This window comes from Petaurus breviceps, unplaced genomic scaffold (genome assembly GCF_028583685.1).
Source record: "Petaurus breviceps papuanus isolate PSGF00001 unplaced genomic scaffold, PetGlider_PUasm1.0 126, whole genome shotgun sequence".
Classification (NCBI taxonomy): domain Eukaryota; kingdom Metazoa; phylum Chordata; class Mammalia; order Diprotodontia; family Petauridae; genus Petaurus; species Petaurus breviceps.
Window position 1 is genome coordinate 43,207,412 of NW_027185655.1, and position 26,951 is coordinate 43,234,362.

Sequence of the window (26,951 nt, forward strand, 5' to 3'; positions counted from 1 at the left end):
TTCATGTTTTCATTTGACATTATAAAGAAAAAAGATATAACTTCAGTTGCCTTTTGAGTGCTATTTAATCTTTCAGAATTCACGAAAAGTCAAGATAAAATCTTTACGTCAGCCTGTGTATAAAAATGGAGCCATAGATGGAGTTGTTCATGGGCTTCCACTCTTCATCTCCCGTTGTACAACCTGTAGAACGTGTTGGATTTTAGTGGTCTTGCCTCCCTAGGCTTTGAATAAGATATGTAGCCTTTGGTGCTTACATTTAAGCACTTAGGGTCAACACCATACTTGCCTAGTTATTCTGCCTTTTGTGTTCCTGAAAGGTCTTTTTGTTGTTTCCTTCTACTGCTCTGATCACTCCTCCTCTATTTCTTGCTGCCTGTTCTTTCAGCTCCTTTACAGTAATTGCCTCTGAAACTTTGGTCCTGAGCAGTCTACTCTTCTGTTTCCATATTTACTTCCATTCCTGTGACTTCTGTGGTGATAATTCTGAAAACTACATCTTCAACCCTGAAGTCTCAGCTGTGCTCCATTTCCACTTTCCCATGTGCCTACAAAGAATCTTCACTCTTCCCTCCTTCCTGGATCAGTAGCCCAACTGTTCCATTTCTTACCAGCAGTATCACTGTTCTTATAGTTTCCCCTCCCCCCATTAATTAATTCCCAATATCTGATCTATTACTAAGTCTTGTCATTTTTTCCCTCCTGTTGATGTTGTTTGCCTAGAAGAATGCCCAGATAGGGACATACCAGGTATTAGCAGAGCAAAATGAAGCCAAGTGACCATTTTCTGATTTGTTTAGATTGCCAACCTGGATAATGTAGGAAATCCCTAAAAGCTACTGAGATTTGCGAATGGAAGGTAAATAGAGTACTAACAAAATAAAAAGCAAACAAATTTTGTGGGGCCTAGAGCCATCAAAGACAAAAGCAAATTATTATTAACCATCATAGTTGTTTTAGAGAGGGAAAGAAACCCCGAAGTATTTAAAATCAAAAGACCAGAATACTGTTTCATTCATAGGATAATTAGGTTATTGTTGGAGGATATGAGCTTTTGACTAGATTCTCTTTTCCCCAGAATACTTCTGGCTTCCTAAAATAATGATATACTGACTAGAGATTTGAAGAGCACTAATAGAATTTGATCATTGCCAGAATTAAGCTACGTTTCATTTATCTATCTATCTATCTATCTATCTATCTATCTATCTGTCTGTCTGTCTCTTAATTTTAACACCTGGTAGAATTCAGAATACATTATTTTGTGAATCCATTCATGTGATTTACTAAAATTTTCTTATTTGTTACAGGATGACACCAGAAACTAAACAAAGAAATTCTTTATCATTCTTTGAATGCTTGACTGTCATATGATGGCATGACATAAAGGATAAATTGTACCAAGCTGGTCTTAGCTGTAGTGGTGGGGGGAAGCACCCTACATCTTATTCTATAAGGTATATGTACATACATATACATGCATGCATGCTTACATACATAACATATATGTAGTATTTTAATAACTTAAAACTTCGCTGACTTGGAACTGTGTGCACACATACCTATGTGTATATACATGTGCATATATGTCCATGTGCGTGTGCATATAGGTCAGTGCCTAACTACATGTACATATGTGCACATATTTCTGTGTGTCTACATATGTATGCGTACATGTGCAGTATAGTAGTTTATGCTTTCTCATCCTGGTCAATTCTTGTGCACGTTCTGACATAAAGTCTATAGTAACCTACATTCTGGCTGCCATGCTCTGTATCTCTTGTCATTGCATGGATACCAGTAGACATACGTGTCAAGCTGACAGCAACCAGGGAGCCTAAGGTAGCTCAAATCATATTAAAATGTGATTAGGAAATTTTAACAAAATTTAAAGAATAGAGTACAACATATGTAATGTTTATTTGTGTATTTCTAAGTTACGAGGAGAGCCTCGGCAGCCAGTTCTGTTTCAGTTTGACACCACTGCAGTAGAGCATGGGGCTTGTCTATTGTTTATGCTACCTACCATGCACCTCCGCATTCCTCTGTGATCCACCATTTGAATTTGTCAGGCTTCACAGACATACTGGAACAATCACAGCCCTGCTGGAAGAATATTTATACAAAAAAGACATACCTTTGTCTCAGGCAGGAAGTTTAGGGTCATGAAAAGTACTGTTGAATTCCTCCAATGCAGTGTCATTCATTTTCTTACTCATTTCTGAACCAGTGCTATTATATCTGCAAAATCTTTCAGGCCATATGAAATATAACCCGCATTATAGATTTGTTATACAACTACATATCATAGTTTGGACAATTCTTTATCTAGTGTTTTTTTTTTTTCTTTCTGGATAGGTAGACTGAATTATTTTTTAAAATAAATGTTTATTGATCTATTTTTTTAACATCAGCGTAACTTTCCCCAGTATCCTTCCTTTCCACTTTCTTGTCTTAGATTTTTTATAAAAAAAGATCAAATAAGGAAAAGAGGAAAAAAGAAGTCAGTATAACTTACCTAAATACATCAAGAAAGTCTAAAAATACAGTGTTCATGGATCTTCCTGCCTGTGCAAAGGAGTGGAGTGGGTGCGCTTCCTTATATCTCTTCTTTTGAGCCATGCTTATCCTTTATAATTTTATAGCATTTACTTTTGATCTTTCCATTTACATTGTCTTTGTTATTATGTGTATTGTTTTCTTGACTCTGCTTATTTCATCCTGTGTCAGTTCATAGAGATCTTTCCATGTTTCTCTGTATTCATCACACAAATCATTTTTTTTAAACCACATTAATAGTCCATTACATTCACACGCTACAGTTTGTTTAGCTATTCCCCAGTTGGTGGGCATCTACTTTGTTCCCAAATCTTTGCTATCTTAAAAAATGCTCCTATAAATATTTTTGTGCACGTGGAGACTTTCTTATTAATGAGTATGTGCCTAGTAGTGAAATCTGTGGTTCAGTGGGTATGGACGTTTTAGTCACTTTATTTGTATAATTTGAAATTCACAGCACCATCAAGGGTGAACAGAGGAAAGAGAAGGCCTAGGGGAGTATCCCTCCCATCCTCCATTCACAAGGTACTGGAAAGAAGAAACAGAGACTGATCAGTCAGAGAAGTAGGGGAGAGTTTGGTGTCTTAGAAGCTAAGTGAGCAGAGAAATTTCAAAAAGCAAAGAAGTTGGTGGTGGTGCTACCAGGGGTGGTCAGTGGAGTCGAGTGACCTTTCTCTCTTCTTTCTCGAGGAGTTCAGCCCCTGACTCACCATCTTCCTTTAATCCTCATCCCCTGGCCTTTGGTGTACATGTGCCCCCACACTCTTTAACCTCCGATTTCCTCAACCTCTTTGACCAGAGTTACCACATAATCTAGTCCTTTACCTCAGCCACAATTAAAGATCTACTTCATCCCTTCTATATCTGCTCTTTGTTCTCCTCAAAACCTCCATTCTTTTTACCTCTCTGTTTTTTCCCATGTCTTGCTGTGATTTCACTTTCCTTCCTCTCCAACCTCAACCCATTACATAGCTATTTTAAATCCACACTGCCCTCTGTTCTTGAATTTCTTGGTTCCTTGTCCTAATACTGCTCTTGCCAAACCCCAGTCCTGGATTTTCCTAGATATTTCCATGAACAAACTTGGAGGAAGTCTTTCAGCCATACTGAATTTATATTATCCATCTTAATTGGACTCTCACTGCTGCAGGGTAGTTTTATTATTCCTGACTAATTGATTACTGATATCATTCCCCACAGAAGCTACTGCAAATCTAATTTTCCCTTCTGAATCCCCTTCTTCCCTCATTCCCCTCTTAGCTGAGGACCTTTTCTGCCCACTTCTCTGATAAAATTGAGGGCATTAGATATGAGCTCCCTCTGTTCTCTTCATTTCAGACACATCTCCCTCTCTTGCCCTCTCCCCACCTGGTCTTTCACAAAGAGTATGATATTGATAGGGTCACCTCTCCCCCTCCCATGTTTCCTTGATCTCATCCTCTTTCATCTTCTCCAGCAGACTGTATCCTCACTAACCCCTCCTCTCTCCAGTCTCCAACCTCTCCCTTTCACTTTGTTCCTCTCCTAATGTTTTCAGATTTTCCCAGATCTCCTGTATTCTTAAAAAAAAAGAAGAAAAACTTGACCAGATCCTACTCTCCCCTCGAATTATCCTAAACGTCTCCCTTTCTTAGCCAAAATCATTTAAAAAACACTGCCTGCATTCAGTGACTCCAATTCCTCCCCTCTCCTTGTTTCCTCACCCTTCTCTAGATGACTTTTAAAGGCCTTTTCAAAGACATTACAATATTATGGCCCCTTCCTGCCTTTCCAGTCACCTTTCCTTATCCTTGCTGTTTCTCAAACACAACCACCATCAATTCCAGGCACTTTCCCTGGTTGTCCCTCCCGCTTGGGACTCTGGTCCCCATATCTCCCCCTTGACTTCCTCCAGATCTCAGCTCAAGTCCCATGTTCTGCATGAAGGCTTTTCTGGTTCTCCTTAATCCGACTGGTTTCCCTTTAAAAGTGCACTCTGTATTTATTTGGTGTATGCATAATTGTTTGCATGGTGGCTTTTCGTGCTCCCTCTGCTCTGAGGTTAGGGACTCTTCTTTGCCTTTTTTGAACCACTCCACTTGGCACAGTACCTGTGGGAACAAATGCTTGCTAAGTTGATTTGTAATTTGGCTTTTGACCTCATCTCTCAACTGAAAAGCTACTTTTCTCAAATTACCAGGTGTTCCAAATCCATTGATTTTTTTTTTTCAGTCCTAATCCTTTTCAATTTCTGCTGCATTGGATAGTGTTGGACATGTCTTCCTGGATACCTGCTGTTTCTCTGAATTTTTGTGATGCTCTTTCTCCTGGTTGGCCTCTTATCTGTCTGACCCGCTCCTTTTTAGCCTCCTTTGCCCTTACCTGGAGGTATTCATCAGAATTCTGGCTTGGGTCATCTTCCTTCCCTCTTGGTAATTTCGTCAGCTACTTTGGGTTTAACACTCATCACCATTCAGATGAGAGAGGGGGGGCGGGGGAACTAACTGATTATTGGCCACACTTAAAGGGCATGATGGTGGATAAATCAGCAAAGGACACAGAGGAGTGGTCAGATAGGTAGGAGGTCAATTAGGGGTACACACACACACACACGTGCTCATACACACATAGAGCTTAGGTATTTTCTGCATGAAACCATTCATAATCCCTCTAGCAGCTAATGCCCTCCTCCCAAATTACCTTATATTTATTGCAGTCAGTATAAATATTAACTTCATATTTATGTGCTAACTTTGTTCTTTTTATATGGACTTTTTATCTTCAACCTTTTAGAATGTAAGTTGGATTTTTTCTTTCTTCATATATACTAACTTTATACTTTTTTATATTTTTATATGGACTTTTCGTCTCCCCCTTTAGAATTCAAATCAGACTTATTCATTCTCTGTACTTATAATTCAGCACCTAGCCCAGTGCCTGGCCCATAGAGGGGGCAGAATGATATTGATCGATAGAAAACGTTAAGGGAGATTCGGACTGAGGAAAAGATAGTAATGCTCCTCATCTGGGTTGTTTGGCTAATCAAATTAGAAGATAGATGTAAAAAAAAAAAACCTTTGTTACTGTAAACCTCAATTTAAAGATAGAAGTTGTTTAATTAGCATCAAGAACCTGCCCCCACACCTTGACTTCTGGGTTGTAAATATTTGTTTTTCTTAACCCATCTCCTTTTGAAAACAGTGTAGTGTAGCACCTCAGGCTGAGAAAGGGCTGCTGTATGCCATAAACACCTTTTATTGTCCTTACTCCAATCATTTTGTTCATAGTCCCCAGAACACCTCGCTGCTTTTCTAGCCAGGAAACTGAAAAAATATTTAATCCTGCAGTATTTTGGAGGAAGGTTCAACCATTTACTGTGAACTAGATTTAATCTGTAGCCTTTAAATGTTCCAACCTACAGATTTATCATGTACTCATTGAAATCAGTTCAACAAATATTAATGAAGTGGCCACCACTGTCTAGGCAATCTGCTGGATTATCAGTGGAGAAAGAGAATGTTAAGTGCTAAAATGCTTTCCTACATGAAAAATTCTTATATCTGTTTCTTTCTATGAGGTTCCCCTCTTCTTCCCCTTCTCAGTACCTCCAAAGGTAATAATATTTGAGCTTCACAGTAATGTGCTAGAGTAGAGAGAAGGGAGACACTGGTTCTGATGTTAGAGCACCTGGGTCAGTATCTTGACCTTGCTACTTACCACTTCCTTTGTGATCTACAGTCCTGAAATCACTACCTATGTAGCCTTGAGTAAGTTTTTAAACTCCTGAGCTATGGTTTCCTCATACATTAAAAGAAGCGATTGGCCTAGAGATATTTTCTGTAATTCTTTACTGCTTTAAATCTTATGATCGCTAATTCTCTAGACTCAGATTTAGCAGAAGGTGGGCCTTTTGGGGAATCATCCAAATATATATATATGGCTTCAGGATTTTATATAATCTTATATATATATATATATATATATGTATATATATATAAAGTTATATTTATATAATTGTATAATTATATAATCTTATATAATTATATAAACCTAATCCCCAAATTAGGTATGTTTCCTAAGGGATTGATTTCTTCATTGGTTTCAGATTCATATATCTGAAACAAACCCTGCTCAGGCCTTGTTAATCAGATTTCAGGACTGTTTCCCAAAAGCATGTTTCAGGAATTCAAGGCCTTTAAAAATAGTTTTGTTTAGCCGTCCGATTAGTCATTAAAACACACTCAACCTTTACAACTTTCTCAGTGTCCAGTTAACTGGAGTCAATTATAAACCTGTTGTATAAAATCAGTCATCCCACAGCAAGCCCATTTGCTCCCTCTGGAGTTGTGGGAAGGAGAGGGCAATGTACCCTCCAGCCTGCTTCATTTGCTTAGTTAGAAAAGTTATCAGTACTTTCCCTAAGTTCTGTTGTGAGGCTACTTTATATATCTTGAAGCAAGGAGGAACCATAAAGACAAATACTTAACTTTTTTGGAAACTTACTTTACCAGTTACAAAGTAGTTGGATGGTTCAGTTAATGAGAGTGCTGGACTTAAAATCAGTTTTCTCTCTCTCTCTTTTTTTTTTTGCTTTTTGGAGGGCAATTGGGGTTAAGTGACTTGCCCAAAGTCACATGGCTAATAAGTGTGTCAAGTGTCTAAGGTTGGATTTGAACTCAGGTCCTCCTGACTTCAGGGCCGGTGCTCTATTCACTGTGCCACCTAGCCACCCCAAAATCAGTTATCTCATCTGTAAAATGGGGTAATAAAGTAACAGGGTGGTTGTGAGGATTACATGAGATAATACATATATATATATATATATATATATATTTATACACACACACACACACACATACATGCTTTTCAAACCTTAAAGTGACATATAAATGCTACTGTTGTTATTATTATTTTATTAACTAGAGAGCTCTCCAGGAACACCCTATCCATGATACTTTATACAGAGCTCTGTGCTAATCTGTTGGGAAAGATAGAACATTTAAATATGACATTGTTCCTCTCAAGAAATTTGAAATCTTGTAGGGGGATGTGATACATGCAGAAATAGAAAATAGGCAAAACAACATGGTTAAAATTTAACATTAAAAAGTTAGACCATAAAATATTATATGACATTTGAGGAGTATGGCTCTTGGAGAAGGTAGTATTTTTTTTCCCGTTTTAAAATTTTATTTATTAAAAAAAAACAGTTTATTCACTTTATTTTAAGCATCATCAAGTCCAAAAGGTATACATTTACAACTAGTTATCCCTGTTTTTAGACATAGTAACTCTAAGTAATTGATCTTTAAATAAAAACCAAAAAACCTAGCAAGCATTTATCCTTTTCCCCTTCAACACTGAGGGATGGAGGAGGGGGTAGGGCAGAAAAAGGAAAAGAGGAAGAGAGAAGAAGGAAGAGGGGAGGTGAGAGACAGACAGACAGACATCTTGTAGAATTTAAGAGTTGTCAAGCAAAACAAATTATCACATTGTTCGTGACCAAAAATGTCTGTCCCATTCCTCATAATTAGCCTATTACTTCTCTGTCAAGAGTTGAATAACATTTTTCATAAGTCCTCTGGGATCATGATTGCATTATTGAGTGTTCTTAAGTCTTTAAAAAACAATATTATTATAGTACATATTGCATTCCTGCTTCAGTTCGTTACATACTGTATCAGTCTATGCAGCAATCCTAGGTTTTTCTGAAAACAATCCTTCATTTCTTAAAAGCTCAATACTATTCCATTACATCTCCATACCATAATTTTTTCAGCAGTTCCGGAAAGAGAAACAATGGGGGTGGGGATGGGGAGGGAACTAGCAAAAGACATTTAAGTTGGGTTTTAAAACTTGGCAGAAATTTATTAATATTGAAAGGGAAATAATAATTATCCCATGGCACACTCTATTCTGACAACAGTAGTAGAGGATGGATTGGAAAGGGGAAATAATATAGGCAGGAAGGAGCCTATTGTGGTAGTCAGGTGAATAGTGTGGAGGAATCTTCTAGGATGGTGAGAATCTTGATCAAGAGGAGGAGGGGCAGCTAGGTGACTCAGCGAGTAAGAGCTCCGGCCCCAGTTTTGGGATGACCTGGGGATTGAATTCCGGGCTCAGATACTTAGCACCACACCCAGAAATAACTGGCCATGTAACCTTGAGCGAGTTACTTAACCCCAACTACTTTTAAAAAAAAAAGAGGAGAGGAGGTATACAAGACACATTTCAAAGGTGGACGTGATAGGTCCTATTCAGTATTTAAATAGGAGACTTTGGGGAGAGGAAAAACCAAAGGTGACTTTAGAATTTCAAGCTTGGGAAACCGGGAGGTATCCTCAACACAGATCATAATTTTAAAATGAGAATGGTGTTTGAGGGAGATGGGAAATAATGCTGAGTTTTACCTTTGGACACATTAAGTTTGACATGCTGGTGAGAATTATGTAAAAGTATCTTGTAATGAGGGCTATAGGGACTTAGAAGAAAGATTAGATCAGGTGATAAACATTCAGAAGTTAATCTTTATAGTAGTCTTGAAGGCCATGGGAATGAAGGTACATGAGGGTGTGTCAGAGAGAGACACACACTCACAGACACATACAGAGACAGATTGTAGGTAAAATGGATTCAAGGATGGGTCCTTGGTGAGCATCCTTTGCAAGGGGAGGATCAGGGTCTTCAGCACAGGAGATAGAAGAGTAGGGATTTAATAAGGGTTGGGGAACCTGCAACCTTTTAGTTTTACAGAACAAATCTTTTTTATTAAGGGAATTTGTTCTGTGAGGTTTGGATTCAGTCAAAGGGCCACACTTGAGGACCTAGAGGGCCACAGGTTCCCCACCCCTGGATCAGACAGTGAAGCCAGCAAGTAGTCTGTTTCTTTCCAAATGACGGAAACATTAGAGGTACCCATTCTAAGTATTATATAGTGAATTTATTCAGCATTCTCAGATTGGATAATTAAAGTGAAATAAACCTCAAAAACACATCATTCCCAGCTTGTTCTTTTTAAACGTCTATACTTTTGCATATGCAGGCCTACTTAGTTTTTGAAGAAATAGGTCTCAGGTAACTTTTATCACCAAAACTCTCATTTTAAAAAATGCTATTTTTACCAATTTCTTCTTCTTTCTTCTTGGTTTTCCTCCCCCTCCTTTTCATCATTGCTTTACCCCCCCAAAATGACTTAATATAATTTTCCATCATACCTGAAAATTAACAGTACATTAATCTCCTTCCCATACTCTCTAAATGGGTCAGCTTGCTTTTCAATGAGAGGACTCTGGTGCTCAGCCTCTTCTCAGTCTGTGGTCACGTTCTTAGAGAATGCAGAGCATCCTTTCCAGACCCTGTTGAAGGGCTACCTTTGACATGAAGCCAGTATATATATAAACCTTGTATTTTTTTTTGTATTTACTTAGCTATGGACCTCAAAAGAATGTAATTCCTTGGGAGCAGGGAGGATTTAATTGTTGTTAATTATTTTAATTGTTATAAATAGCATTTTTATTTTATTTTTTTTAAAGCAGTTGGGGTTAAGTAACTTGCTCAAGGTTACACAGCCAGTTATTTCTGGGTGTGGTGCTAAGTATCAGAGCCGGATTTGATCCTATGTCATCCGGACTCTGGGGCCGGTGCTCTTACTCACTGTGCCACCTGGCCACCCCTAAGCAATTGGGGTTAAGTAACTTGCTTAAGGTTACACGGCCAGGTGTTTCTGGGTGGGTGCTAAGTGTCTGAGCCTGGATTCGATCCCAGGTCATCCCGACTCTGGGGCTGGTGCTCTTACTCGCTGTGCTACCTGGCCGCCCCATATAAATGTTATTTATAATGCTTGATTTATAGACAGTTAATAAATACTTGTTGAATAAATTAAAACTTTAAGATGATATATAAAATAGTACTTATTAATTAGGAAGAGTTGGAAACATGGGAATTATATTTTCAATAGAGTACTTTCATTATCTTATTTTTTTTTTCCATGAAAGCTAAGAACAGTTCTCAGTTATTTCTTCAGTGGAGAAGATTGTTATCTAAAATTGTTGTCTAAAAATTAGCAAAATAAAAAGTGTGGAATATTGTGATGAATACCTATATCATCAAAGTTAATTTGTTTAAAAGTGCTTCCATAATTTAACTTAAGATATACCTCTTCAGTTCCTATCACCTTACTTCTTCATTTTTCTACTCTTTTCTCCTGTCTTCCTTCCTAACAAGATTAACTTGTTCATTTTATCTTTCATTATACATTAAATATGATAAAAATGTGTTCTCTAAGAGAGAGTAGACCCTCCTCTCCTGAAGCCCCACCACCCTCACCCAGAACTTAGAGGAATGCATGGAAAAGAGTTAAGACATGTACGACACGATGGAGAGGGAGAGGTGGATTGCAGGTTTTAAGTACCCATATTGATTAAATAAGATCCGTTGAAGTCATATAATAAGAAAAATAGATTTAGAAAAGCTGGCATTAATTCTGTTTTCAGTATGGTATCCAAATATTACCACGTGTGTATTTTAAAAGAATTGTAAAAGTTACACTTAGTAACCTTTTAGTGCCATATTTTGGGACCCTAACATCTTTAGCACTTCTCATTAATAAACATTAATCAACACATTTTTCTAGTATCAAAATGAAAACCCTATAGTTAATACAACCAGTGATTATTGCTGTCTGTTTAAAAATAAATTGGGATTTGAAATAGGACTGACTCTTTAGAACCTGTACAATGAATTCTCTCAAATTTGAATCAGTTGTTTTCAGTTGTTTTAATTTTATGATTCTTTATGACTCCATTTGGGTTTTTTTGTGGTAAAGATGCTGGAGGGGTTTGTTGTTTCATTCTCCAGCCCATTTTACAGATTAGGAAACGGAGGCAGACAGGGTTGAATGAACGGGCAAGTCACTTGTAAGTGTCTGAGGCAAGATTTGAACTCAGGCCTTCCTGACTCCAGGCCCAGTGCTCTCTCTACTGAGCCATCTAGCTTCCCTTGAGTTTAAAGGGGATTGTTTAAAAATAATGAAGTTGTAATGATTTACTTTGACTTTTTACATATTTCTGAAAGGATAATAAATTTTTGAGAAAAATACTTTGGGGAGAAGGAATCAATTAGCTAGGTACAATGGATAAAGCACCAAACCTGAAGTTAGGATGACCAGGTCACAGCCTCTGTTTGCCTGAGTTTCATCTGTAAAAAAGACATAATTATAGCACCTGCTTCCTATTGTTGTTGTGAGGATACAATTAGTTAATATTTATAAAGAATTTTGCAAACCTTAAAGCATCACAAAATGGTAACTTATTATTACTGTTGTTATTATAGAATTTATATTATATTTATGTATAATTATATTATTGTTATATAACGAAATGGCACAGTTGCTAATCATCTTGTTGAACTCTTATTTCTAAGAGCCAAAGTTCCCTCCTCTCTGGTTCTGAGATAGGTGGAATAAGGTTTGTCCAGTGTCTGTGCAGACCTTTGCAAGCCCAGCGACGGCAGACACTGTATACCACTGCCAGACGTGCAGTAATGCACAGTATTTATTGTTGGTGACAGCGACTGTTGATGTAGCTGTTGCTGCCATCCCTTTCGTTGTTGAGGTTAGTGTTATAACTCTTTGGACCCCCTACCTTTCCTGCTATTGACATGGAAGGGGGGGACAGAGGATGGATGCAGGGAGATTGATAGCATGCAGAAAGAAGAGGGTCATGAAAAGTTTTTCCCCCTACCTTATTTATACCCTTGTCCAACTTGCCAGGCTCTGTGGTTTTTAATGAACTGAATGCATTTCCAGTGGACCAGCTATTTACCATTAATAGAAGCCTTCCACAGAAATGTATATTGAGAAATGTATATATAATAGCTAACTTAGTGTTTACCATGCTCCAGGCACTATGCAGAGTGCTTTACAAGTATTATCTCATTTGATCCTCACAGCAACCCTGAGAGTTTATTATTCCTCTTTTTATGGGTGGGGAAACTGAGGCAAACAAGTTCAGTGACTTTCCCAGGGTCTCATAGCTAGGGTCTGAGGCTAATTTTAACTTAGGTCTTACTGTCTGTAGGTCCCTATGTGAGGCATACATTTATTTAAATTTCTGTAAAAGGTACAGTGTCACATCTGAATGAATAAGGCATTTATTAAATGCTTACTATGTTGTAGGTACAGCTCTAAACTTAGGATACATATATATATATATATATATATATATATATAAGTAAGCAAGACAGCTCTTCAGGAAGCTGTGCATTAATTTGTTGAAGGTAAAATATGAAAGAAAACTGTGGAAGGCCTTGGCCCAGGGAGATGATGATCACCTCTCAGTCCAAAGCCCCAGGGGCACAGCTCTTGCTCTAGAGGGAGGTTTAAGAAGAGGATGGCTCTGAGTGCAGGTGTGCTGGTTTGGAAATGACCAGGAAGTCAAGAGCTCTTTGGGGTGTGGTTTTGGTGGAGGGTGAGAACCTGAGGTGAAGTGCAATTACCATTTAGGCCTTAATGTTATCAAACTTGGTCAGATGACTGCTGCTGCTTGTCTCCTAACATGCTTCGAGTTTTACGTGGTAGAGAAAGTAGAGCTAACAAAGAATGTATGTGGTAGGAATCAGTGCAGGTAGGAAAGTTAATTTAATTCAGTTATATAAGCGTGTATATAAAAATAGCTTTTTATAAAACCTCTTTTCTAATCCCCCCAGAATTAATGTTTATATATGTATATTTAATATATGAAATATAAAATATATTCTGATTTTGAACATCAGTTTTAACTTTGAGCCTGTAGTTACACAAAGTTGCTTGGCTAGAGAGAAGGCACAGTACCCTCCTTGTAATCAGTCCCTTTAGAAAGAGAACAGGCTATTTGTTGTACAAGTAGCCAAAGATGTGTTGGACATTTTTATTTAACCTAATCAGGTGATGGTGTGGAAAATAGGGCTTTCCAGGTGGAGAACTGCCCTCCTGGGCTTTGTTTGCACTATATTCACAAATAGGCTCCTGTAGTGGAATGGAGCCAGGGGCATTTGGAACAGTTGTGACCAGTAGCTGTGCTATTCAGCTTCATTCCTGGACGAATGTCCAAAGTTATGTGTTTATTGACAGAAGCTGCTAAAGGGGAAAATGCTAGGGTACTACTACTAAGGGCAATTAGGAGAAAAAAGGATGTGTGGTGATCGTAATGAGTTTTAGAGAAAAAAAAAAGCAAAGTAACATCTGCTTGGTGTAGTGGCTGGAGCTGGTCTCAAAACCTAGGATAGCTGGATTCTAATCTACCTTCTGACATAGACTGGTATATGACCGGAGAGTAAGTCACTTAACTTCATAGCACACTGAGCAAAATCTTGAAACTTGAGGTTGTGATCTGTTTGGTTAGAAGGAATGTTTTTACCTGAGAGTCTCTGTGTCCATGAAATCACAAACTTCATCTCTATCCCAGTGTAGAGAACCTTTTAATATAGAGCTTTTGGGATGGAAGAAACACAGTTATTATAACAGGTCAACTTTTATCCTCAACTATGAGCTTCGCTATCCCTATTTTTTGAGATTTGTTCCTTTAATCTCCGAATAGTTAGCAGTTGTAACCATTGACTTAATATTAGGGAGTGATTAAATATAAAGGGTGGAAAAATGATCTATAGGTTAGAAATAATCTGAATAAATTATCTGATTGATATGAAAAATAATAAATAATTTGAAATAATCTAAAGTAAGAATGTGAAAAATCACAAGTTTTAGATTTTCTTCCTCATTAACATTTACATTGTCTGTGACAGTGAACAAAATTGTTGATTATTTAAAATATTTATTCGTGTGGGGAGGGGTATTGTGATGTTTGTTGCTTAACCTTGAAGGTCATTTGTCTCGAATTTCCATATCCCTAAAGGCTGTTTAGGGACAGCCAGGAGGATTTCAAGGTGCAAAACTGATATAGATACATGCACACTGCTGGAGTGGTTTAGTTTATGACAGCTTTGTCCGTTGTGAATGCTGTAATTATAATTTATGAGGCTAATTACATTATAATATTAAGTTCATATTTACAAGGGGATTAAAAACATATGTCCTTAGGGGATAAAAAACTATCAACTGATCTGAAATTATCTCACTGGGAATGTCAATTTATGATTGTGCAGTATTTTATTTTGAAAGTTCTAAACAGTTTGAAGAATTGTAAACTGTTTTAAAGTCATTTTCTGGTTGTCATTTCAGCTATGAAGTCTTACACTCCATTTTTCGTACTCCTGTGGAGTGCTATTGGACTAGCAAAGGCTGCCAAAATCGTCGTTGTGCCGCCAATTATGTTTGAAAGCCATATGTACATTTTCAAGACCTTGGCCTCAGCCTTACATGAGAGAGGCCACCAGACAGTGTTTCTCCTGTCCGAAGGCAGAGACATCATGCCATCTAATCATTACAGACTCCAGCGCTACCCAGGGATCTTTAACAGTACCACCTCAGATGCTTTCCTACAGTCCAAAATGCGAAATATTTTCTCTGGGAGATTTATGGTACTAGAACTGTTCGACATACTGGACCACTATTCTAAGAACTGTGAGATGATGGTCGGCAATAGTGCTCTGATGCAGGGCCTGAAAAAAGAAAAATTTGATTTGCTACTGGTGGACCCTAATGAGATGTGTGGATTTGTTATAGCCCATCTTTTAGGGGTGAAGTATGCAGTGTTCTCCACAGGTCTTTGGTACCCTGCTGAAGTGGGGGCTCCTATGCCATTGTCTTATGTTCCAGAGTTTAACTCGCTTCTCACAGATGATATGAACTTTCTGGACAGAATGAAAAACACCGGTGTTTACCTCATTTCCAGATTAGGGATCAGCTATCTGGTTCTTCCAAAATATGAAAGGATAATGAAAAAGTACAACCTGCTCCCGGTGAGATCCATGTATGATTTGGTTCAGGAGACCAGCCTATGGATGCTTTGTACGGACGTGGCGCTGGAGTTCCCAAGACCCACTCTACCCAATGTTGTTTACGTCGGAGGAATCCTGACCAAACCTGCCAGCCCACTACCAGAAGTAAGGTTTGCTGAATTCTACGGTAATTTTTTTGTACTCTCACGGTCAATTTTTTGAGAATTGGTGGTATGGAAGATTCCTAAAAATGTTTTCTAGAGTACTGCAGTGGGAAATTGAAAGGGGTAATTGTGATAGTGACCAATGGCAATCTTAAAAAAAGGTATAGACAGCACAGAGCCTCACAGAATCCACATAAGTGCTTTTAGCTTTTGCACATGTCCCTGGCTGAATGAGGGAGTTGTGTAATGTGAGGCTGTGCCGTGTGCTAGATTGGCTGGGCCTCAGAAATGGAAGTCCTGGCCAAGTATATGTGTGTGTGTGTGTGTGTGTGTGTGTGTGTGTGTGTGCTTGCTCGAGCGCCTATGTGCTGGTGCCTGCCTGTGGGCTCCCTTGAATTCTCTCCCCCAACTCTAAAGGCAGCTGGTCTCCAGTTACTGCCCCCAAGCAACATTGTCCCCACTTTCAGTTGAGAGTAACATCATCCTAAGATGATGTTGACAGTTGTGTGACCTGTGGATTGGCAGGAGCAGAAACTGAAGGTAAGGAGGTTGCTGTTACAGTAAAGAGGTAATTATGGCCTGAATTAGGGTGTTTTCAAGAACTATTGGACTCATAAAATGAATCATCAAGACTTGGGCAGTTGATGGTAGGTGGGAGGTCAGAGAAAGCTGGAAACATCAAAGATAATGTTTCCTTCTCCCAGGTGCCTGGGATTACCTTAATGCCTACTTCATTGGGGGATATGGGTGTGTGGAGGGGGTTAAATATAAGTGAGATGCATTAAATTGCTTGTTTTCTCAAGGAGGTGGAAGGGAAAGAATATGGAACATAAAAAGATAAAAAAGATCTAAGTGAGATATAAGTTGCCCCTTGGATATCCAGGATATTGCCATCTGGCTTTCATAGTTTTTGGAAACACAGAAATCAAACAAATATTTATGGCTTATAAGCAATATATGAGAAATATGAGAGTTGAGAACAATAAAAAACCTGGGACTAATGCATGGCACAACCCTGAATGCCATTCTTTTTGAAGAAACCACTGTTACACAGTTAAGCAAAGATAGCCCCCAGACAACTTGATTAAACAAATATATGTGAAGAATCCATTCTTCTTCAAAGTGAGAGGCAGTTTGCTACGGTGGATAGAGAATGGGTGTCACAGGAAGACCCAAGTCCAAGCTCTGCTGCTGACATCTTGGCCCTGGGATTCTAAGCAAGTCATTTTACGCTCTTAGTACCTCTGAGAAATTATCAAAAGTGGAATGTTGCAGAATACTTTCTTATCATAGGTACAAAAGAGGTATGCTGGTAAACATTGAACAGTTGGCTTACTAGGGCAGAATATATATACATGTATGTATGTTTGTATGCATATATATGTGTATATATATGTGTATGAATATGTATATATATGCAAGATATTGAAAAATGTATACAAGATAAGCTTTTGAAGTTTGATTTACATTATTTCGTTTTATCTCTTCCTTTCTTTTCCTTTTTTCTTTTTGGAGGGCTTTTGGGGTTAAGTGACTTGTCCAAAGTCACATGGCTAGTAAGTGTGTCAAATGTCTGAGGCCGGATTTGAACTCAGGTCCTCCTGACTCCAGGGCTGGTCCTCTATTCATTTGACACCTAGCAGCCTCATCTCTTCCTTTTTAATTGTAAACACTCATCAAAACAAATCAAGCCCTCATTTGTAGAATTTGATTATTTCTGAAGTGTAAATGTTTACTGAAATTTAACTCTGGTCTCTCTTGGGTAGGTTTGAGCTGGCTCAAGCTTGTAGGATTAATTTTTTAGAGAAAGATCATCCTTGGCTTGATGGAGCATACATTTTATTTAGGGTGGAATTTTACTATGAAGCATATTCAGGGGAATATAATACAAGGCAGGATGATGGAGATGTGTGGAGGAGATCCATACATTATTGTAGGAGGATTTGAGGGGCAGGAGTACAATCGGCTTAGGGAATCAGACATTTTGTGAAGAAGGTCACACTTGAATTGTGTCTTGGAGGAAAAGGGATTTTGAAAAATTAAGTTTAGGGAGAAGTGAACTAAGTTTTCAGAAAATATAGAGTTTGGAAACAGCATATTCAATTGTGGGAACAGCTAGTATGTATAACTAACTGATAAAACACTTATCAAGTGTTTACTGTATGCCAGGTTCTTTGGGAATACCGATACAAGGAAGCAGGGCAGTCAAGGTACAAGGAATCGATGAGGGAATAAGTGATGAAGTTGTGGAGATGATGAATAGAGACTACTTTTTTTTTTAATTTCTCAGTACAATGGAAGAAGGATATCATTCTTTATCTTGAGAATACATCAGGGTCAGTAGAATATTATGTTTGTTTGTTTGGGTTAGACTTGAACACCGGGGAAGGAGTCAGTACATAGGGAGAGGAAGAGTAATGCTTAGCTACAGGCAACCTGCAGAACTCCCAAGGGAAGTTTGGACCAGATTAAAAAGGAATTAGAAAATATTTAACAAAAAATGCAATGCAACATGGATAATGTTAATTTGTGGTTTACTAAGGCAGTACAGACTGTGGGGATGACTTTCCATTTGAGTTTGCCACCTCCATTGTAGACAGCACATTGCTCTGAGTTAGCAGTTTCAAATTCTATCCTTGCCTTTTCCTCTCTTTTCAACTTTCAAATGAGGGAGGGTTTTACTAAATGTTCTTTAAGGCCCCTTCTATCCCTCAGCCTATAACTAGGATACTTGGGTGGGTTCTAGAATGAGGGAACTACCAGATCTAAGAGGGAAAATGATTTTGAGAGTTAATAATTAAATTTCATAGTTGGAGCTCAGCCTACCCAAAACAGTTTTTATGTTTTGGTAAAGTGAAAATGCCAACCCGAGTGCCATCATTGGGAATTTCCACATATCAGTGAAACCACAGGTCCCTGTGATTAGAATGTAAAACTTGAAGAGTTTCATTATATATCCTGTTTTTGTAACTGGAAGACATCACGACATTTGTTACAGATAATGGAACTTAAGTATTTCCATGAAGTTCCATGTTTTGTTGCTAACAACACCCAAAAGGATATGTGTGTGTGTGTGTGTGTGTGTGTGTGTATGTGTGTGTGTGTGTGTGTGAAGTCATGGCTTTTCTCTCCAAGATCAGTCTAGAGCAGAAATTCTTGACCATTTTTGTGTGGTGAATCCTTTGGACCTCCTTCTGAAAATAATGTTTTTAAATGTACAAAATAAAATGCATAGGATTATAAAGGGAAACTAATTATGTTGAAATACAATTATCAGAATATTTTTAAAAACAAATTCACACTCATTTCCCTAGGTTAAGAACCCCTGTCCTAGAGATCAGGTTTATGCTCCCTTATTTTAATAACCACTTATGGGTCTCCTATTCATGAACCTTTTGTGAAATCATACATTTCACTTTAATTTATTAACTTTATGGAGCACTGGCCTAAATGCCAAGACAAAAAACTGCCCCTGTCTTCCAGGAGATACTATGTTCTAATCGGGTCAGCCATCAGATGGTAACTAAAATGAGGCTTTGGTGTATCAGTTTCTTAACCTGGGAAACTGGAAATTAGTTATAGTATATTTGGGGTGAATTTTGGTGTCCTTGGCATCATAACTGTTAATGAACTAACGGAGCCATTTGAAGATTGGTTGAAGGAACTTAGTGTTATTTTGGTTAGAGATCAGGTTTTAAGGGTGGATAGAAAGATAATTTTAGTTCACTTAAAAGAGTTAATATGTAGAGTTATTATAAAGAAGTTATTACAGAGAAGTTATTCAAAGAGCTTATCTAAAGAGTTATTTTATAGAAGTCAACAAGTCAATAAAAATATATTAAATGCCTTCTACCTGCTAGGCATTGTGCTGAGGATTAGGAATACAAAGAAAGACAGGACAGGCCTGCCCCTGATTTCTTTCGGTTCCTGACTGTCCAGCTAGGACCATTGAGTAGCAGTTATAATAGAGATGAAGGCTTCTGCTCAATAAGGGGAAGATTCCTAGCAATTAGAGGCACCCCAAAGTGCAGTGAATGCACTTTGCCTGAAAGTCAGTGAGATCAGTGTTCCAAGATGAGATTATCACTTATCAAGGGTGTTATAGATAAGGATTGTACATTAGCTCACGGTTGAACATGATACAGCGGAAAGTACATGGAATTTGGAGAAAGAATGCCTGGTTTGAATGCTGGGTGCACTACTTGCTTATGAGACCTTTGGCAAATGACTCTTCTCCTTTGGGACTTGGTTTTTCATTTGTAAAAAAAAAAAAAAAGGTTTGATCGAATGATCTCTGAGATCCATACCGGATTTAAATCTGTGATCCTATGAAACATCCGTAGAATCAAGAATCCAGATGAGAATTTGGGCACAGAGTTCATAGGTCCAAAAAGGCTGATTTGCCAGCCCAACTGATCTGAGAAATGAAGACTTTCCAATCGTCTGCTCCATTTCTAAATTATTGTACAGAATTATTAGTTGCTAATATGATTTAATGGCATTTAAAGATGGAGACATGAATGTAACACATTCTATCTAAGCCGCTCATTTGGGAGCCTCAATTTTTTCCCCACAGTCACCTTCTCTAATATTTATTCCCTTCCCATCCACCATCTTGAACCTCCTGATATTACTTTATTAATAAATACAAAGCTGTACCTTCCTGCTTGGCAGTGTTACTAAACAGTATTTGCTAAATGTCCTCATCTACACATACCTCCTGGTCTTTGTATTAATGATTAAACAGAAATGCTATATGGTCTGTGGGAGCCTGTTATTATCATAACTTCACCAAGTTCTCTCTGGTTGAAAAAGATTCTGGCATCTCTGAACAGAGATCAAGACTGAAGCTTGAAAGTTGGTCTGTAGAATTACTCATGAAGTGGTTGAAATTTCTCTGAGCCCTGTTAATCAAGTGAGGTCATATTTGTAAAGCATTGTTGCCTGGCTTGGAGTAGGTATTTTATAAATGCTCATTTCCTTTCCTTCTGTCCTCTTATTATTGGTAATGCACATTCGTACCTTTTGCTAATAAGTTTTGTTATGAATGAACTCAGCAGATTTTACTTTAATGCCAGAGGGTTGGGGGAGGGGGGGGCTGTTTTTTCTGTTCGGTTAGTTTTTCTATATGGGAGTCAGGATGAAACAGGGAGGTTGATAAACTCATGGAAGCCCTGTGCAGCTGAGCTGTACTCTGCCAAAGGGGGAGAAAGGCAGTGGAAGGGAATATGATTGGGTGCTGAAGACAAGCTTGACCCGCTTCAGAGTTTTACTGGATGCTGGCCATGTTGAAGGGTGTGATAAGTCAATTGGCAGAAGTGTAACCATGTTCCTCAGGATTGCTCAAAGTTTTATCAGTGATAAGACACCGGAGGCATTTTTCTTTCTCAGGGTCAGTGGTATATGCTTTTACCGAACACTAATTCCTGGGGTTGGACTAAGTGATTTCTAAGGACCGTGGCTGCCCCAAATTCGTTGATTCTTTGATTTGCCCAATTGTTCCAGCCTTCCTGGGTTTGTGGCTTTACAAGGTGTATCAGCAATGCCATATTCACAATGCCTATGGAGATTACAAATATGCTGATATAATTATCCATCACAAAATACATCATGCTTGCCATATGGGGGAATAAGCTGGAAAATTTATTAAGATACCAAAAGACTGAGTCCCAAAACCAGACAGTGAAAGCCATCAGAGTAGTTATGACATTGGCACAGGTAGATAAAATAGAAAGCACCCACATTTTCAAGCCTTTAAACAGAACAGGCTACCTCAGGCAAAGGTCCTCCTCTCCCCACTCACAGCAACCACCCAGCGTCCGGGAAGCGCGCTCCCAGCAGCTCCGGCCCCTGGCAGTCCTCAGCAGGAGTCCTTAGCAGAATTCTGGCTGACTCAAAAAGGGCTTCGTGCTGCCCCTGCCTCTGCTGCTGCCGCCGCCGTCGCCACCACCGCCAGCCACCGCAGGAACTCTAGTTTTTCTTCCGCTTCCTCTTGCTCCGCCCCTTCCTGCTACGTCAGCAAGTCCAATGGGGCATGGAAGATCTTTAAATCCCATAACCCTTACATTCGGCCCCAAGATCTTTCATGTCCCTTACTTGGCAAAAATACAGTAGGAATAACTGGTGTCAACAAAATTTCACAACAATATAAAAAGAATAGCACACAATAAACACAGAAAACCATATTTTAGGGTGGGGCGAGCTCCCCATCATTCCCCCCACCCCGAACAAATGGGGCCCCAAAATCTTGTGGTAAGGGGTGAAGATCTCTTCTTCTATGGCTACTTGCTGCTGAAATTGGATGTAGAGCTGTCCCTGTCCTAAGGGGTCCCATTTGAGAGGTCAGTTCTTAATATGCTTGATGCCAGGTCCAAGGGTGACACATCACAGTTGCAGACAGGGGGTGACATCCAGCTTAAGCTATCAGGCATCTACAGATGGAGGGTACCAAGCCTGTGGAAACAAATCTAACAAACAAGGTGAACAGACAAAAAATCAAGAAGAAGCAAAGAGACAATAACCAGACTATTGTAGCCCCTTGTCTACCCAGCCTCTCCATCCCTCTGTAGCAGAAGGGAATGGCCCCATGTTTTCTTTCAAGGTGATGGAGACAGTGGTAGAGACCAGCCATTGGGAGACTGTGAAATCGTGTTTGCCTATTCTGCTCTTGGTCTGGCTATCATCCATCTCATCATGCCTTTTATAGTCATTAGATGGGTGATTATGGCTCCACAACTAATAGAATAGCCCTTTGCTTTCCTTCCTCTTCTCTTGTTATTCTTTCTAATAACCACTTTGGCAGGATGTAGTAATATGTTCATGCAGCACAGCAGTCATCGTAGGCAGGACTTTCCAGAAATCTCTTTCAAGGAGATCCTTGAAGCTGATTATATCAGTAAAAAATAACAGTGCAGCTCACCTGTCTTTGGAAATGAGCAGGTACAATATTTGTTTCCTAGAGAGAGAACCTAGTGCCAGGAAGCTGAAACCCTTTGCTAAGTCATAACCTTGGGGGCAATAGCTATATCCTTCTATATGAATGGAAATTTTCTAGTATTTCCTGTCCTGATAATAAGCTCTTAATGTCCTCAAAACGTGATAAACAGCAGCCTTGAGTTAAAAAGACTCAGATTCAAATCCAGCCTCTGCCACTGAATGGTTGTGTGACCCTGGATGAGTTCCCATGGAGTGGCAACTTCATTAAGACTGTTAAGTCGCAAAGGAGTTAGTGGGTTCAGCTTGTGGAAGAAATTTCAACACTGGAAGTAGACCCGTATTCCCCCACCTCCCTCACAAAAAAACATTTCCCAAGGGAACTCACTTATTACTAGGTTATTTTAACTAGGGATGTCTGGCTTTGGACAAAATGTTAACCAAATATTAATTATTTGGTTAACATATTAATCAGTTCTGGTGCTGGTGGGTGTCCCCATTCTGTTGTAAATAGTAGAAATGTGTTTCTTCACCTGAGCAGGGGATACAGAGTGTGGTCCTTAGGATCAAAGACTGGATAATTAGAGTAGGTTATGACTAGTGATGCATTATTGTTAAATTCCTACAGAGGATGGTTGGCATTTTAAAAGTTTAAAATCAAAACATCAGCATCAACACCAATTAATCTGTACCAGCAGCAAATGTGCAGTTCACATCTAAGTTAACAAGCATTTATTAGGCTTATAATAATGTTATTATAATATACTCTCCATGACCTGTGCTGCTGTTCAGAAAACTGAGCTCGGGTAGTCTTTAAAAGGCCCTGAATTCCTTCTTCTGAGAGATGTTCTTTGGTTTTATCCAGGAGATCCTGCTGCTCAGTTTGGGAGCTGGTTCAGGTTCTCCTGGGAGATGGAGACTGAATAGATTCCATGGAAATACTTACTCAGTTTCTAGGAAATGTGTGGTTAATTTTATAGTGAGGTTTTTATTTGCTTTTTAATAAGTTTCTGGACAGTTCATCCTTCAGAGCCCCAGGTATTTTGGCATTATTTTATTTCATACCGAAGTTTATGGTTCGAGTCATGAGAAGGAGGACACTGTCCCCAAAGCCTGACGTGCTCTAGCACTGTCATATCAGCTGTCTGAAAGTGGTGATTTCATATGGTGACCAGGACATTCACGAAAACATTATTAGTGAAATTGGTCCTTTTACCCAAAGATGTTAATATCTATGTTTTTACAGCCTAAAACATTGGCAGACAGGTAATGACAAATTATCTGATGAGTAGCATAAATAAAATCTTGATTACAGCATTTTTGTCTTTGATTTGTAAGGCAGAAATGACCCAGTTATCATTCGGGTCAGTTTCTCAGTTCTGTTTCCCAAATCCTCATTATTTACAATTTCAGCAAATAGTAACTGAAAGAAAAAAAAGGTAGAAGGATCATATAATAGTCAAGTAGAATTGTCCTCTTTACCTGAAATGTGTGTTATAGACATACACATACACATACACACACATATGTGTGTGTGTATATATATATATATATATATATATATATTTCATAGAAAATTGAGTGGGGTAATTAAGTTTTCACAGTGAATTGTTTAAGTAGTCCATATTAATTCAGATAACAGCTTTAATTTTTAAAGCTTGTTAATTTTGGATTTGTTCTGAAATTATTATTCAGATTTTTCCCCCTAATTAAAATTACACCATTGAAAATTTAAAAAATAAGATTTTAGTATATTTTTCAACATTGTTTAAATAGGAAGTATCAGTGTCAACAGACTGCAAATATGAGTCATCTCTCAGCTCTTTTGGTCATTGTCCATGACCAAATTCAGGGAAGATTCAGTGATAACGGTTTACTTTGGACAGCTGAGCAAGGAAAACCTTGAAAAGTTTTACAGTCAGTTATGTTTGTATTTGGGCACTTTTGTTTATCTAGGGGGAAAAAATCAGTATTAGGCACCACTGGTTACTGCCAGCTGAGGCTTCACACTGAGGTCCCAGCTGTGCATGTAGTTTTTAACCATGCTAAGAATAGCTAATTAGGAAAATCAAACAGAACAAAGCTCACATAGTAGCATTGGTACAATACCATTTTTGTTAGCAAATCATAAAGGAGAAATTATTTTTCCATATATTAGTGGCTTTAGTAATGAACACTTGTACTAAGAGTACAAAGCAGGCAGATGTTAGGAAAGTGCTATCCTTTCAATAACATGGTCTTTCTTAGAAATCCATAAATTCAGGGCTAGCCCTGGGCAAAATAAGAAAATTTGTCTGTGGCCGTGCTACCTCCCCTTTCCTCATTCTTTCTAATTTGGATGTTCTCTCCCCCTACCCCGTATTTTCATTCTGACCTCCGTACTATTTTAGCAAGTCTATCGAATCTCTACTCTGCTTGTGCCCCCAGATTATTTCTACTTTATTAAAATTCCTGTTCCCCAAAGTGTTCAAACTCAATTAACTGTCACAAAAGGGGGGGGCGGGGCTGTTTATTAGCTTATGCAGATAGAAGCGTTCATAATGTATTTAACTCCAGTGGCATCAAAATCTAAATATGATAGGAATTTGAGGTAATGTGTGGTACAACTGTTGGGGAAACATGGGGGCACATATTGGCTCCTTTTCAAAGTGGAGGACATCGGCCTATTCATAAGGTCGGCACTGTCAGCATATATTTAGTGCACATGGTGATTTCTTGAGCCATATATTTAAAAGACCCCCTGGCTATAAGTCTCAGGAGACCTGGGTTCTTGTGTTTCCCATGCTACTAACCAGAGTAACAGCTTAATTTTTCAGAAGTTAACTCTTCAGATAACCTCTCTGAGCCCAGCTGAGAATCAGTAGCAGAGAAGTCTCTCAGAGCTCCTCCCAGAGTGGATGTCCCAAAGCCCATGCAAAGCTCATCTGCTGTCTTTATGAGAGGCCTCAGGCTCTTACTCAGAACTTGTGCAGAGTAGCAAATGAGGAGGGGTGACAGGCTGTTGGAGCTCTGGGGAGAGAAAAAAAAAAACACATCATTTCTGAACAATGATTCCTAACGTCCTTTTAGTTTGAAGATAATATATAGTAATGCTAACAAATTTCTCAAACCATGGTCTGTATGATAGTTGTTGTATTCTCTGTAGGGATTGATTGAGAAACTCCCCAGTAGCCAAAGCTACAATGGAATCAGCAGAGATCGCTGCTTCATCTATTGTTTCAATGGTATAGGACAGGAGTGGGGACCCCGTGGCTTCCAGGACACATGTGGCCCTCTAGATCCTCAAGTGCAGCCCTTTGACTGAATCTGAACTTCACAGCACAAGTCACTGAACAATAACACATTCTACCGTGTGTGTGTGTGTTTTAAATTCATTTCACCCTAGTAGTCATTCATTGAGTCTTCTATGCATCAGCCACTGAACTAGAGAGATTCAAAAACAAAACAAGAAAAAAAATCAAAATAAGCCTTATCTCCATGGAGACTACATTCTGACGAAGAGACTACAGTCTACATCTATGTCTAGTTTTCTTCTGTTGCGAAAATAGGTTTCACTATAGTAGGGGAAGGTAAAGATTTTTTGAGCTGGGCCCTGACCTTGCCATCGCTTTATGTTCCCTAGCATCCCTGAGGCTTATGTCTTTCAGGAAAGGAAGGCTGCAAAGGACGCTTCGTAAGATGAGAAAGGCTGGTGCTTATCTTTTAGACACCAATAGAGGGTAAGTTAGGAATTTCCAAAGGAAGATGAGTCAGGAAACCATCTATTGTCTCTAGTGGCTTCATCTGGGTTGGGCTGGCCTTGCCTTCAATAGTCAGGTTCTTTGGCATATGCATCTTAGGAGGAAAGGTAGAATTTTCAAGCGGGGTCTGGTCTTATTTTCTACAAATTTATTCCTCTGGCATATGCAAGTTGTGTTTCCCATTTTGAAATTAGTATTCATGAAGAAGATACATTTATACAGCTCAAGTCACACTTATTTCACAGTTATTTTGTTTCATGCCAAGTCTAGCAGCTCTGTTCCTATGAAGGTGCTAGGCAGATACCTCTGTATTAGAGGTGTTAACAAGAATAGAGTACAATAGAACTTAAAATCCTGATCCTAGGTAGGGACATTCCTTATCCAGGGCTTTTCATGTCTGGGTAGCAAAGTATGTTACACCAGAGCTTTGCAATTTATTTTGCTGTTCTCAAGGACTTACTTTCTTATAACAAGATTTTCTTGGTACCGAATTCTTTCCTGGGAATGTCAGATAACTGTCAGAGCACTTTGCTTTAATAATTTCAACTAATATTACCTAATTGAATCATTAAAATAATAATTTGTTTCTAAAACCAAATTGCTCTTAGAATAATGATTATTGTCTATCTTGGGTTTTAGTAGTTTATACTAGACCAATTTTAAATATACAAAGCGGTAGGTAGCCTTTTTTTTTTTTTTTTAA

At 38.6% G+C, this 26,951-nt stretch overlaps 1 protein-coding gene across 4 annotated transcripts in view; it reads left to right on the plus strand.

The window, feature by feature from the left end:
• The window catches only part of UGT8 (UDP glycosyltransferase 8), a 93,487-nt gene that overhangs the window by 16,870 nt on the left and 49,666 nt on the right, over positions 1–26,951 (plus strand). For all 4 annotated transcript variants that reach the window (XM_069095509.1, XM_069095520.1, XM_069095489.1 and 1 more), the window contains exon 2: positions 14,753–15,576. In XM_069095509.1, the coding sequence (XP_068951610.1) occupies positions 14,755–15,576 (822 nt within the window). In that variant the 5' untranslated portion in view covers positions 14,753–14,754. The remainder of the gene's footprint in view (positions 1–14,752; positions 15,577–26,951) is intronic.